This window comes from Cryptomeria japonica, chromosome 6 (genome assembly GCF_030272615.1).
Source record: "Cryptomeria japonica chromosome 6, Sugi_1.0, whole genome shotgun sequence".
NCBI classification, from domain to species: domain Eukaryota; kingdom Viridiplantae; phylum Streptophyta; class Pinopsida; order Cupressales; family Cupressaceae; genus Cryptomeria; species Cryptomeria japonica.
Window position 1 is genome coordinate 13,464,180 of NC_081410.1, and position 14,168 is coordinate 13,478,347.

The window sequence follows — 14,168 nt, forward strand, 5'->3', positions numbered from 1 at the left end:
TTTGTACTGGACAAAGTCAAGGTTATCGAGGCATTCTTGGGTCAACCTTATTCTCTTCTTAGTGTGAATGCTCCTAAATAGGCTCCACTTGTGCTCAGACCCATATGTGCTATACGGTTGGGACAGAACATAGATAGCTAGCCTATGAAGATTTTGTGTGGTAGCCTGATAAATGTCCCTCCACAAATCTACATATAAAACATTTCAAAAAAGGGGAATATTAAAGTAAAAGTTTAAAAGTTACAAATTTCAAGTTTCTGCTGTTCAGCTAAAAAATTAGACTGATTTTTTAAACTTGGCTTGAGGTGAAGAAAAGAGCCTCCCGTTTGCACGCTTGTAGATTTCCTACTCATCCAAAATTTTGTCCCTAATGTCTTCATCTATTGGCAACTTTTCTATACATGAAATAAGGCTTTCCATTATTTCCTCATCAGCCTTAAATGTGTTAGAGAATTTTTTTGGTTCAAGTAATATGCCAAGGCATGTATTGGTTGGTAGAGTTGATTTGTCCATTTACGATCAATGTTACACTAAATTGAAGGACCTTTTCTTTTTTTACCATCATAATAATGCAGAATGGCCTCATTACCCATGACCTCATAGAGATAAACCATTGAGATGTCATCCCCATCTACCAAATCTAGAGCCTTAACCAAAGGTTTTGCCATCTAAAAAATTGGAAAATAAAATTTATATAACTAGAAAATTAGAAACAAAAACTAAAAAAAACAAACTTATGTTTGTAATTTTTACTTCGAGTATCTCAATATTTTTTATGAATATCTCATCGAAAACAATCTTCATAGCCTTCTCCCCCTTTATTTTTTGGAATATGTAGAGTTCATCTAGGCATTGCTCACAAACTTTTGATTGATTGAAGGAATTGAGGCTACAATACTCTGCCAAGTGAGGAAGTTGGTGGCAAATCATGTCACCCACAATCGCACAAGCTTCTTGCCTTTTGCGCTCTCATCAAATTAAGAACCCAAGTATGGTTGTAGATAAGCTTGGTAATTTGTGTAGTGTTTTCAACCATACTTTTGATCCATTTAATCTTCCCAGTGTCCTCAAGCAATGGGTAGCTCAAGGGCTCCAACAGATGATGGGATGCTTCTCTTTAATAATTCTCCTCGTGGCTATATATGCTTTTGTGTTGTTTGGAATAATTTGGACGACATGCTCCACCCCAACTCCTAGATCACCTTCTCCAACATAGTGTAAAAGGCTTAGCATTCTTGATTGTGTGTGAGGCATCTACGAACTTCAACAACATTAGTGTACCATTCAAAGCCGCTAAAAAGTCAATGAGTGCCCTGCTTCCAGCATCCATCTACATCCATCCGATAAAATGTTGTAGCTCTTATTTCACTAAATTTTCTCTGATCATCAACTACAAGTTGTGTCTTTTTGACTCCTATCACAATTATTATTTTTAAATCTATATGGGGATGCTTTAATTTTCACGTGGTTGTGCAGAGGACAGTATATAATTTAAGGAATGGTGGTAAAATATTTAGAAGTCCATTGTTGTTTGTCTTATTCCACTTTTAAGTTTGTAATGTCCCCACAAGTTAACACTTAGGAAATAGGAACAATTAACTTACGAAATCAATGGTAGAGTCTGTCTTAGCACTACGAATGACAATCTATTATACCACTTATGGATGTTATATTATATATTTGATGACAATATTACTGCTAACTCAGATATGGCAATTGGATATTTACAAGGTTGTTAAGCCTATATACTTAGATAAAAGACTAAGATTATCTTGATAATATGTAGAACCTTATATGAATGCAACTGTATTATGCCAAGGGGTTGTTGCTTTATGAACAAATCCAATGAAGGGTATGAATAAGAGATAAAAGGTTTTTTGATGACCCTCGACTGAGAAAGATTGAGGGCCTACTTATATCTTGCAAAACAAAAGATGTGTGTATACTCTATTCATTAATGCTTCTTATTGTATGCTAATAGCACCTTTCCATATTATAATTGGATAACTAATTAAGTAATGGTCCACTGATAAGTAGCTTTATAGTAACGATGCGTCATTGACTAGTCACTAATATTCGCCGTCTTTATATAGATCGATAACTTCCCGTACTTTCGTATTATTGAGATACAACCAACAAGCAAACACTATGTATCACTCCCTTTGATAAAATCCTCTGACAGATTCATCTACATATGTGTTTGTTGACTTGACGCATCCTAGATGTGTAGTCTTTCTAATAAGCAGTTTCTGTAGTAAATGCGTTCCATAGTTTAACTGCCGAGTATAGCAACTATCCTTTTTCCATGTAACTACGATATTTGGTTATTACATGTCGTTTTTGCTGTTCAGTCACTATTGGTCGATGTTATACATACCGACTTCCTTGTGAATACTGCCTACATTATTCCTTCCCTTATCGTATGTTCCTCTATTTATTTGATCATACAGATACGAGAAGAGTACATAATATCTTTGCCATCTATCTGTGCTTCATCAATAATCATCGTTTTAGTTGATCTCCTTTGTAATTGTGGCTCAGTCGATCTCTTCAGCCAGATGTATGTTCTCATAGATAATTGATACCAACTTCGTGTCTATTAATGGTATTGACTAATGGCATCAACATCTTATATTGCTGACGATGGAGTCATCATCGTGTCATCATAATTAGAACCTGAACCGATGATGATTCATCCCCTTTTCATTAATCAGTAGGCATTACTTAATTTAGTGGTACATTGGAAGTAGTGATGACTACTCTTTAAATTATTATTGATAAATATTAATTAAAAAGTAAATATTTAATATTTTCACATAATCATTAGTTGATAAATATTATATTAATTAATAAATAATAATTGCTTCTTTTAGGTTATAAATAACAATCAAGGAGGGGACATCACAAACTTGGGATTTTTAACTTGAGATTTGGGTGTATGTTGGCAAAGATATGCAATAAATGGTTTTGATGTTTGAAGATATTCTTTTGGTAAAGCACTTTTGCATAATCTGCATAGAAGTATTGTCCAATAGAGCTTTGGCATTTGTTTGTAATCTGGATATTGCAAAAATTATATCCTGATTATACTACATCCACCCCACCACAAAGCACTTCAATGTCCTTTGGCTATGTGAATGGAAATTAGGGTCGCAGAGTATATTGATTTGTGCTAGAATTATGTTATGGGATGCTTTATTCTAGGAAGTATTTGAACTAAGTTACTAACAATTCATTAGCTATGACATAAAAATGAATTGTATTTAAAGTTCAGTGCTTTTATAATTTTAAAGAGAAACTGGAATAATTAAATGCTTGGCTTTCGAGCTTCTGATTTACAATTATTTTCTTTCTGAAAAAATAAATCTGATAGTCATTTCTCAGAAGCTTTGATACTGAACATGAACATGGGTTCTCTACCAATATGTCATGATGTAGAAATAAAACTCATTGATGTTGTCTTCATTTAGCAGCTACTGAATTTCTACAAAAATGGGTTGTTGGATGGGCTTGACAGGCTAGGACCTGATGCTGTGACTTCAGAGAATACAGGAGATGGTAATGAAAGCAGGGGTTCAGATTGGTGGTATGATGAAGAGGGATTGTTTAACCTAGATGAGGAGGGCCGTGCAGAGAGGCAGCAATGTGCTGTTGCTGCTTCAAATGTTATACGCAATTTTTCTTTTATGCCAGAAAATGAGACAGTAATGGCTCAACATCGCCACTGTCTTGAAACTGTAATTCAATGCATGGAAGACCGTGACACTGGTAAGAAATGTTGAAATGCAAAGGGCAATTTCTTGCATGTGAGAAACTTATATGTTTCAACTTTTGAGATGAATGTTACTGTCTTTGACTTTAAACATAAAAAACAATAAAAAATTTAAGTGTTTGGGATTATGTCTGTCATTATGACTTTTTTCTTAGAACTGTTAAGAATTTTCTGTAATCTAGCTTCTGTGATAATGTAATTTTCTTGTTAGAAACCTCCTGTTAGTGAAAGATTGCACCTCAGTAACAAACATGACCCGTAGATCTGATATTTTCTGTACTTGTGCTGGATAGGAACAATATGACAGATGTATTCAGCTGTCTTGAAACTTACTGCATGTTAATGTAGAACTTTAGCTATGGAGGGGAGTAACACAGTAGAAATACATTGTGAGGAAAAATAGAATATGGATAGTCGGTAAATATCAAGTTGTCCAGCAATTCTCCTCACAAGAAGCTAAGTGGGGAAACTGACATGACAAAATAAGCCTCCAATCTCAAGCTGCCTTGCTGATAATCTGACTATTTTGCTGGAAGAACCACCAAGACTTTATGTCCCAAAGATATATCTATGCTGTTGAACTTTTCTATAATAGGATGCATGACCTTTTCATTCATTTTGTTTATCCCTATCCAACTATTTTTTTTTCTCACTTGAATCTGTCCTCTCTCGTAACACAGGTAGATCTTTATGGACAACAGCATTTTATGGATACAGTGAAGCTGACAGCTTTATTCTACCTTAATTCAAAACTTTTTTAATTTTGTCAATTTATTTGATCTCAAAGAAAATTATCTGCATTGTCTGATTCCAGTATCGATAACTTATTTAAAGCTCACAAATTTATCTGATGGGTATGTTGTTTTATGTGTATTACAGTATACTTTTTTATTATTACTACGCAGGGGAAGATGTGATATATAGGTGTTGCCCCTTCACCAAGGATCACCACTCTTGGCCCAATTAATTAATTCAAATGATTTTATTATATTATTATATAATATTATTATATTATAATATATTTATATTTATATTATCACAAATATTATATTCACAATAAATATAATATAATTATATTATCACAATATTATCCCAATAAAAATATAATAATTATATTACTATATTATCAATAATTATCAATATAATTATTATATCACAATAATTATATTATCACAGCCTTTAAGCTGTCCATGTCGGCCTGAAGGAATCCGATCATAGCATCAACACTCCCTCTTAGCCGATTAGGTCGATTAGGCTACTTACATATTCATCTTCCTAGGCTGGAAGTGATGACTGACGCTGTCGATCTTCAACAGGGTAGAGCTAGACACTTTCAGCTTTTTGACTATTGCAGCCTGCATAATTTGTTAAAATCTAGCTGCTTTGTTTGGTGGGAGAGAGGACAACTCACTGGTTTGATAAACATTGGTTGTCATAATTTTTTTTGTAAAAAGCTCCATCTTGAAACTCAGGCACTTGATGTGATTCGCAAGAAACCTCATTTATAGGCAATCACATACATTTCATGAGGTATTTTCTGGTGCGAAATTTCTTTTCCCTTTCATCCATGATAACTTCTATTTAAAAGACAGTTCTGCTATCTTCATTAATCTTGAGAGATGAAAAACATTGTGGATCTTGGTTCCAATTGATAATTCAAACTAATTGTGTATGTTTGTAGGTTTGCATCTTGATGAAAACCATGTTGTTGATTGAAAAGCTTCTTTAAACTTTTCTTGTTAGAATGCTATTTGATTTTTTCCTTTGCTGCTTTTAGATAGACACCTTTTCAATTCAATCTTAACCTGCTCATTATCTTCAAATATTGACTTCTCCAAGTATATTTAGAATTTTGAATTCAATTCTAACCTGCTCATTATCTTCAAACACTGACTTTACTGAGTATATTTAGAATTCTATTTCTTATTTACTGAGTATATTTAGAATTCTCATTTAATCCGAGTAATCATTTTTGGGGTCTCATGTTCATAGAAAGCTCAAAATGGAGGCACCCCTATGGTTACATGATCATGTGCTGTTATACCGAAATTCAGCTAAGTTACCCATCAATTTTAGTACTCAGAAGTGTGACCTTGAAGATATATTTCGCTCACAATCTCTGTATTCTCATCAGTTTTTGGGTGATAACCAGAGTTTCAACAAGTGTCAGGCATGACAAAAAAATTCCGGGATTTTCGGGAGAGCTGGGGAACTTCTAAAAATATTTATGAAACTTATATCTGAAAATTAAATTACAAAGAATAAAAAAAAAGGCAGAAATTTTAAAAGATAATGGTACCATGTTCCAACTTTGGTTGTGACTTTGTCACATAAAATTTTAATGTCAAATGATTAACATTAACGACAAATACAAAGGGCTGAAGTTATGTTGATAATGCATCGATCCACTTATCCATCCAATGTTATTGATTACAAGTATGAAGTTTGAGTTACAAAGTGCAGGCTGGAAGTCAAAATTAAATACCAAAATGTAAATTCTTAGCTGGACAGAGAAACAAACTCAATAATATGAGTCATCATCTGATGATAATAATGTCATAGATTGCTCCTCTTTGTTGGAAAATAATGTCAAGGACTCATCTGGCTCCTGCAACATGACCACAACCAATCTTGGCGGCACATTCTGGCTGCATTTCTAATCAGATACATGACATTAGAAGGGTCAAACTTTTCAACATCTTATTAATTTTGGAACTGAAATTAGGTGTCCTTGTGCTTTTCAGAATAATCAAAAACTCTAAGAAAATAAGTGCCATTGACTATAGTCTATAATACTAACTGCTGTCTAAAGCCTGTCCACCTATCAATGATCATTGAGCACCCTTGTGATCTGCATCCCCTCTATCAATAAATTAAATTTGGAATAATTTTTCAATGACAGTTCTTGATTTGGCTTTGATAGGAGGCACATAAGATTGACCTGCTTTGCATGCTTCGGTGAAAGTAACCTTGAAATAAGATCAGGCAACGTGAAATGGGAGGAAAAGTAGGAATTTTCCAATGGTATTAACTGCCTCCTCTGAAGCCTGCACATTAAACAAATGTGAACTGGGTTTGAAGCTGAACCTACATTCCACAATATTCACCTCTAAAGTTAGAATTTCAGGTGTTGTACAAATATGCCTAAAAGTCTGGAGAGCAAGGGCCACTTGTAGATGGTGTGGAATTGTCTGCATTATAAATCCTAGTCATTTCAGCTCTCTTCTCAAGCATGAATCTATTACAAAGAGCAACCTCTTTACCAGATATATAAAGAATGTGTGCAATAACTCTAGTATTGCTTCCCTTCCATTTTGTAATGTCCCCTTTTGTAAATGCCCTAGTTTTTGCCCTAAGATCACAATTTTCAAGTAAAACAAGAAAAGGAATAGAGGAACATTAACTTAATCATATGATATACCTAATTTGTTGATGGAATTCAACCGTAGGGAAGCTAGGGTAAGGTGACTCTATAGGGTGTCTTAGAGATCCTCTACCCTAGGCCCAAGAGCGGATATACCATCCCTTTTGGCCTCATGTGGCCCGTGCCATCCATATGAGGTGGTGTACCTAGTGAGGTGTCCTATGCCCGTTCTCCCTCATCTTGCCATCCATTTCCCATTTCCTATGATTGAACTCCTTGGGTGTGTTAATTCACCACAATAGAGGGATAAGATGCATTCACAACAGGGTGCCCAAGAAGCTCATCTCTTCTAAGCCCAATGGCATTACCCTTTGTACTCCATTGGCCTCATGGGACTGTTTCGTCACCACCATGAGGTGGCGTACCTAGAAGAGTACCCCATCACTGTACCCCTCTTGTAATCCCTCATTTCCTCTACCATGGCTGGCTTTAATAATCATTCGGAACATATAAAGAAGTCCAGTATTATGCATGTGTTTTACATATAATAATCAGACATAAGCAACATCTAATCATTAATCAGTTGTGAGCATAAACAAATAATATTTACTATGCTATATAAGCAGTCATAAACAGCAATGTATGGTTAATTGATAGTATATATATATATATATATATGTATGTATATATATATTTGTGTGTGTGTGTGTGTGTGTGTGTGTGTGTGTGTGTGTGTGTGTGTGTGTGTGTGTGTGTAGTATTTACTATGGCATGTACAGAAAACACATACCAAACTATAATATTGAATGCAACTGCTGTATATTAGTTATTAATATTCAATCTAATCTGTCTGATTCGATGATATTTGTATAATTGATTGATTGATTCAATGAATTCCTTTGATTGGATGATTTGAGGTATTGGTGAGTGATGACTAAGTGATTGTTGTTTAGATGATTGATGAGTGAATGAGTGATCCTTGAATGCTTTGAATGCTTGGAATGATCTCTCCTTTATACTTTATTGGGGGAAGAGTCACCACCTTTCATAGGAATTGAGGCACCACCTTTCATAACAGTTGAGTCACCACTTTTCATTGCTGCCTTTGAGAATAATATATTACTCTCCAAATTGATCTCCCTTCCCTCTCTTCCTCAAATGAACCTTCTTCCTTTTATATCTTCCCACGTGAGGGAGAGGTCACATCTCTTCATCATGCCTTTTCCTTTGGCAAGTGACACAACCTATCACAATTTCCACCCTTTGAAATAGTACAACCCTTCATAGTTCTTACCCTTTGGAAGAGTCACTTCCTTATCTATTCCCATTCCTTTCTTCTTCCATTAATCCTTCCTTAATTCACATGCTTCCTTCATTTCTTCCCTCCTCCTTGTCCCATTTCAAATGATCTCTTCTCCCTCTTATATCTCATTTTTAAGAGGGTCACAAATCTTATGTTATATTTTTATTATTTTATGTTTGAATTTATTATTATTATTTATTATTAAATCCTATTTCAAAATGGGGATATTACACATTCAAAGCTGCAAATATTTCACTTCCAATGCTGTTTCACCCTGAATTACATGCCTTGTTTGATTTAATAGTTATGGTCATGTGATTGATTCAATAGGTATGATAAACTGCTGCAAAAGATTTGTCTTCTTGAATGGCCCAACATCTTTGATGCGCAGTCAGAAAGCAAAGCACCACTAACTAAGCTTTCAGTTTGACTACCCTACTCTTTTTCCTCCACTTCCATCATCCCGTTCTTCTATATTCTCATATTCATCTCCATAATGATCATTTAGGACCTAGGTAACTCTTCTTGCTTTGGAAATACAAAAAGTGTTGGCATCTTTAATATTTATATTTTAAACCCATTTTTAGTGTAAGCAAAAAAGTAATATAGAATAAGAAACATTTGTAGTGACTTTATCTTTGGCGCTAGAGAATTTGCTCTACCGGGTGCGAGTTGATTCTAGCAAATGATGCTAGATGAAGAGGAGTTTCTGCTTCATCTTTGCCTTCTCCGGTCTTGGAGGTAAGCTTGCCAAATCTATTGTTGGGATTTTTTTTAATCTTGGCATGAATATAAGGGCAAATACCATTGATGTACATTAGCACCTTATTTTGTTTCTTGTCACTGGTGCCTAGGCATGTTAGCTAGTCATGGAAATCATTGGTATAGTCTTGCACTGGTCAATCCTTGCGTCGGTGGAACTGTTTGACTGTCATTTATAATTCATCATATTGCTTAAGAGGATGACACTTTCTGCATACAATGTGGATGAACTTATCTTAAGTGTTGACATGTTCAAAATCATGCTTGAGCTAAAGACTATAACCTTCCTAGCACAATGAAGTTGATGTGGACATCTTCAACACTATGAAGGATATCATTTGGCATCAGTAAAGTATTTGATGGAGAAGTGTTTCCTAAGCTTTTTGTAAATGATATTCAAATTTATGTTCAAGTCTGAAGTTATATATATTATTAGTATTCTTTCACTGATATTTTCTGTTCCTTATGTCACAGGTTGCTGAAGATAACAAAATATATATCGATGCATCTACAACACTTCATTGACATATACTTATAGTCTATGCTCACCGATCAAGGCATGCCTTGACCGGTCATGTCTTTTGATATGCCCGATCAAGACATGTCTTGATCGGTGCATAGGCACTGCTTCACTTAAGATTACCATATTAACATGTGTTATACCGATAACTATTGGTCACGTCATTTAACATGTTAAACCGATTAATAATCGGGGCATGTCAAGTAATATAGTCATCCGATAAATGATCGGGTTAAGTCAAATATAATCATCAGATAAATGATCGGGTTATGTCAAATATAATCGTCAAATAGCCGATCGGTATTAATGTGCGATTAGGATGATAACTATTATAGCTATCATATGATAGCATCAATCAATGCTATCATTTGATAGCTATGATAGTTATAAGTCTGGTCTGATCACAGCATGAGTAATATGATCGATTATGCATATAAGATGATTATAACAAGTTCATTTATTTAATCATGAGGTCTACATTTATATTGTAGTTATATCGATAAGGTAGATGATTGAATGGGAGATAAATGAAGTCTCTCATTCAATCATTTATCTTACCGAAGCTACTAAGTTTCAACACTCCCTCTTAGCTAGGGAAGATAACTAGAGACCTATGAAAAATAAGCATCATATTTCTCATAATAAAATGTATTACACGACTACATAATACAAAGGATCATATCACATATGCTCGTGACATGATGCATCACGTAATGAGTGACACAAGAATATATCACATCATCTCGTGATATAGATATCACATAACACTTGATATCAGTATCACATAACACGCGATACCTTGGATATAAAATACTTGAGAATGTTGAATTCCCTTATATCCATGAGTCAAAGTGATATCAAGTCAACATGATATCAACATTACAAGATCGTCACCTCATAATGTTTAATACAAGTGTTCATATTCTAAAAGATCGTCACCTTTTACAATTGTACACAGGGGGTGGAGCCCATAAAGTCATAACACGACAAAAGAAGTTTACACATTAAACATCTCATATATTAGTACAAATTACAAAACTGATTATAACTCAATCATACCAAGACCTTTTCTGAAGTGTTCAACTTTCACTCTGGCTAGAGGTTTGGTTAGTATGTCTGTTGTCTGGTCTCCTGTACTGATATACTGTAACTGAATCACATTCCTATCCACCATATCTCTCACATAGTGATAAGGGATCTCAATATGTTTGGATCTATCATGAAATACAGGGTTCACGGAGAGTTTTATACAACTCTGATTGTCACAATGAATTATAGTAGGCTTCATTGGTTCTCCGAATAATCCCACAAGTAGCTTTTGTAGACATACAACTTCTCGTGCAGCCATGGAAGCTGTGATATATTCAGCCTTTGTAGAGCTCTGAGCTACTGAAGACTATTTCCTGCTAATCCAAGATATCATAGCTGAACCCAAGCTGAAGCAGCACCATGAGGTGCTTTTCTTGTCAGTCACACTTCCAGCCCAATCTGAATCAATGAACCCATGAAGATTCAAATCAATATTCTCATACTTGAGTCCATAGTTGAGAGTGCCTTGAAGGTATCTCATTATATGTTTTACTGCCATAAGATGAATATCCTTAGGTTCACACATGAATTGACTCAAGGCATTTATTGGATAACAAATATCAGGTCTAGTATTGACTAGATACATTAATGATCCAATCATTTGTGTGTAGAGCGTAGGATCTACCAATGGGGAATCTGTTGCTACCTCCTTCAGTTTGTGAAGATTAGTTTCCATGGGAGAAGTCATGGGTCTGCAGTTCATCATGCCAAATCTCTTCAATATGTCTAAGGTGTGCTTCCCTTGATTAAGCACAATATTGTCAGAGTTTTGCCAAACTTCCAATCCAAGGAAGTAATGTAGAACGCCTAAATCCTTCATATCAAACTCCTTCTCAAGGTCTTTCTTACATTGATCAATAAGGTATCTTCTCCTGTAATCAAAAGATCATCAACATACAAGATCAATATCAACATATCAGCTTTGATTCGTTTGAAGTATAAATTTGGATCTGCATCATTCTTTGAGAATCCCAATCCCATGAGGTAGCTGTCAATTCTTTCATACCAGGCCCTGGGGGCTTGTTTCAGTCCATATAGGGCTTTCTTTAATCTGCACACATGTGATTCTGCATTGTGGATCTCAAACCCTTCTGGCTGCTCTAAGTAGACTTCCTCCTCAATTTTCCCATTCAGGAAAGTAGTCTTTACATCCATCTGATGGACTTTCCATTCTTTGGCTGCTACAATGGCTAGTACTGCTCTGACTGAGGTGTATCTAGCAATTGGAGCGAAAGTCTCATCACAGTCTATTCCCTCTTTTTGTGAGAACCCTCTGGCTACAAATCTGGCTTCATGTTTCTCTATGCTACCATCTGCGACATGTTTGATTTTGAATAGCCACTTGGATGAAACAACAGATTTTCCTTTTGGTCTAGGAACAATTTCCCAAACATCATTGTTTAAGATGGATTGATATTCCTCTGACATGGCATCTTTCCATACTTGATGTTTAAGTGCTTCTGATACATTAGAAGGTTCTAATTTGGAGAGATCATTCGTTAAGGCTACATAGCTAGTAAATCTTCGGGGCCTCTTACTTTCTCTAAAAGTCCCTGAAGGAGCTACAAAGTTCCTTGCATCTTCCACTGTTTTGTGAACCCATAGTGGTCTTTTCTTAGGGTTTTCTTGGTGTGGAATCTGAACTTCATTCTCATTCTCTTTTGAATACTCCCTTTGAACCTCGGGAACAAGATCCTTTTCTAGGTCTGAAGATGGAGCATAAGTTTCTGACTCAATAGAGTATCTAGCCCTTTTGAAGGCTATGTCTTCTTCAAATATTACATCTCTCCTAAGTTCAATATTACTATGTCCAGGTACAAATACCCTATAGGCTTTAGAAGTTTCACTATACCCAACAAAGATCCCTTTTCTTCCAGAAGGTTCTAGTTTTGTTCTTTTCTCTTTAGGTATATGAATATAAACAGGGCATCCAAATATCCTAAAGTGAGTGATATCAAGTTTTATACCTGTGAAAACTTCTTCAGGAGTTTTATCTTCAATGTGGGAGTGAGGGCATCTATTTTGTATGTATACAACAATGTTGGAGGCTTCTGCCCAAACATGAGTTTCTAAGTTTTGATCAAGAAGCATGGCTTTGGCTGCCTCTACAATGGTTCTATTTTTTCTCTCATCAACCCCATTTTGTTGGGGGTTGTAGGGGATAGTGAACTCCCTCTTAATCCCAGCATCTTTACAAAATTCTCTAAAAATGTCTGAGGTGTGTATTCCCTCCCATTATCAGTCCTTAAGGTTTTTATTTTCTTTTCGGAAGAGTTTTCAGAGAGAGATTTGAATTCCTTAAATCTCTTGAGAATCTCTTCTGATTCTTTATGTTTAAGAAAATAGATCCAGGTCTTCTTGGAGAAGTCATCAATGAATATTACATAGTAAAGGAACCCCCCTAATGATGGTACAGACATTGGCCGACATAGGTCAAAGTGAACTAGCTCTAAAACATTGCTTGTTTTTCTAGAACTATTCTGAAAGGAACTCTTAGTATTTTTGCTTAGGGCACACCCCTTACATGTACTAGAATGGTATTGTTCTAACTTAGGCAAACCAATTACTAATTTTTCCATTGAACATAAAGCACAAAAGTTTAAATGACCTAATCTTCTATGCCAAATTTCATTTGAATCTGTAATCTCATGAAGTAGGGCTAGGTTAGATTCAGTACATACCTCGTATAAATAGCCTTTTCTATGTCCTAGGGTTGTAGTTGCCTTGATGGAAGAGGTTTGTGGCCATACTAGGACTTTACCATTCATGAATGTTATTCTGTACCTGTCATCTTCAAGTGCAGATATGGAGATTAAGTTCCTCTTGATGCCAGGAACGAATAGAACTCCAGTGAGTTGAAGAGACATGCCTGTCTTTAGCTTAATGGTGCAGGTATCGATGCCTTTCACTGGATGTGTAGTCATCACTAATAGTTACTTCCTCATCAGTTTCTTCTACCATGGAATCCAATAATTCTCTATACCCAGTGATGTGTCTTGAAGACCCACTGTCAATGATCTAAATGTTAGTTTTATTGGATACTTAACTGGAGAGGGCAGAGTAGAATACATGCTTCTCGGAGTCATATTCTTCCCTTTTAACTTTTGCAAATGTAGCTTGTTGTTTGATTCTATCCGGACATCTTGCTGCATAGTGTCCATATTTTTCACACCTAAAGCACTGAATGTGAGAGTTGTCTCTTTTAGATGACCTTTTCTCATGTCGGTTCTTTCTCTTCTTGAAATGTTTCTTCTTGTTTTTCTTGTTGGAGTTGGTATTTAGAACATGGAGATCTTCATCTATGTTCTTTTGTTTGATCCCCTTCTTATTTAGCCTTGACTCCTTTTGAAGACAATCT

General features: G+C 35.4%; 1 protein-coding gene across 1 annotated transcript in view; it reads left to right on the forward strand.

Annotated features, from left to right (window-relative positions):
• Window positions 1-14,168, forward strand: part of LOC131069824 (armadillo repeat-containing protein LFR) — an 82,011-nt gene that overhangs the window by 46,695 nt on the left and 21,148 nt on the right. The window contains exon 4 of the mRNA XM_058005395.2: window positions 3,518-3,768. Within this exon, the coding sequence (XP_057861378.2) occupies window positions 3,518-3,768 (251 nt within the window). The remainder of the gene's footprint in view (window positions 1-3,517; window positions 3,769-14,168) is intronic.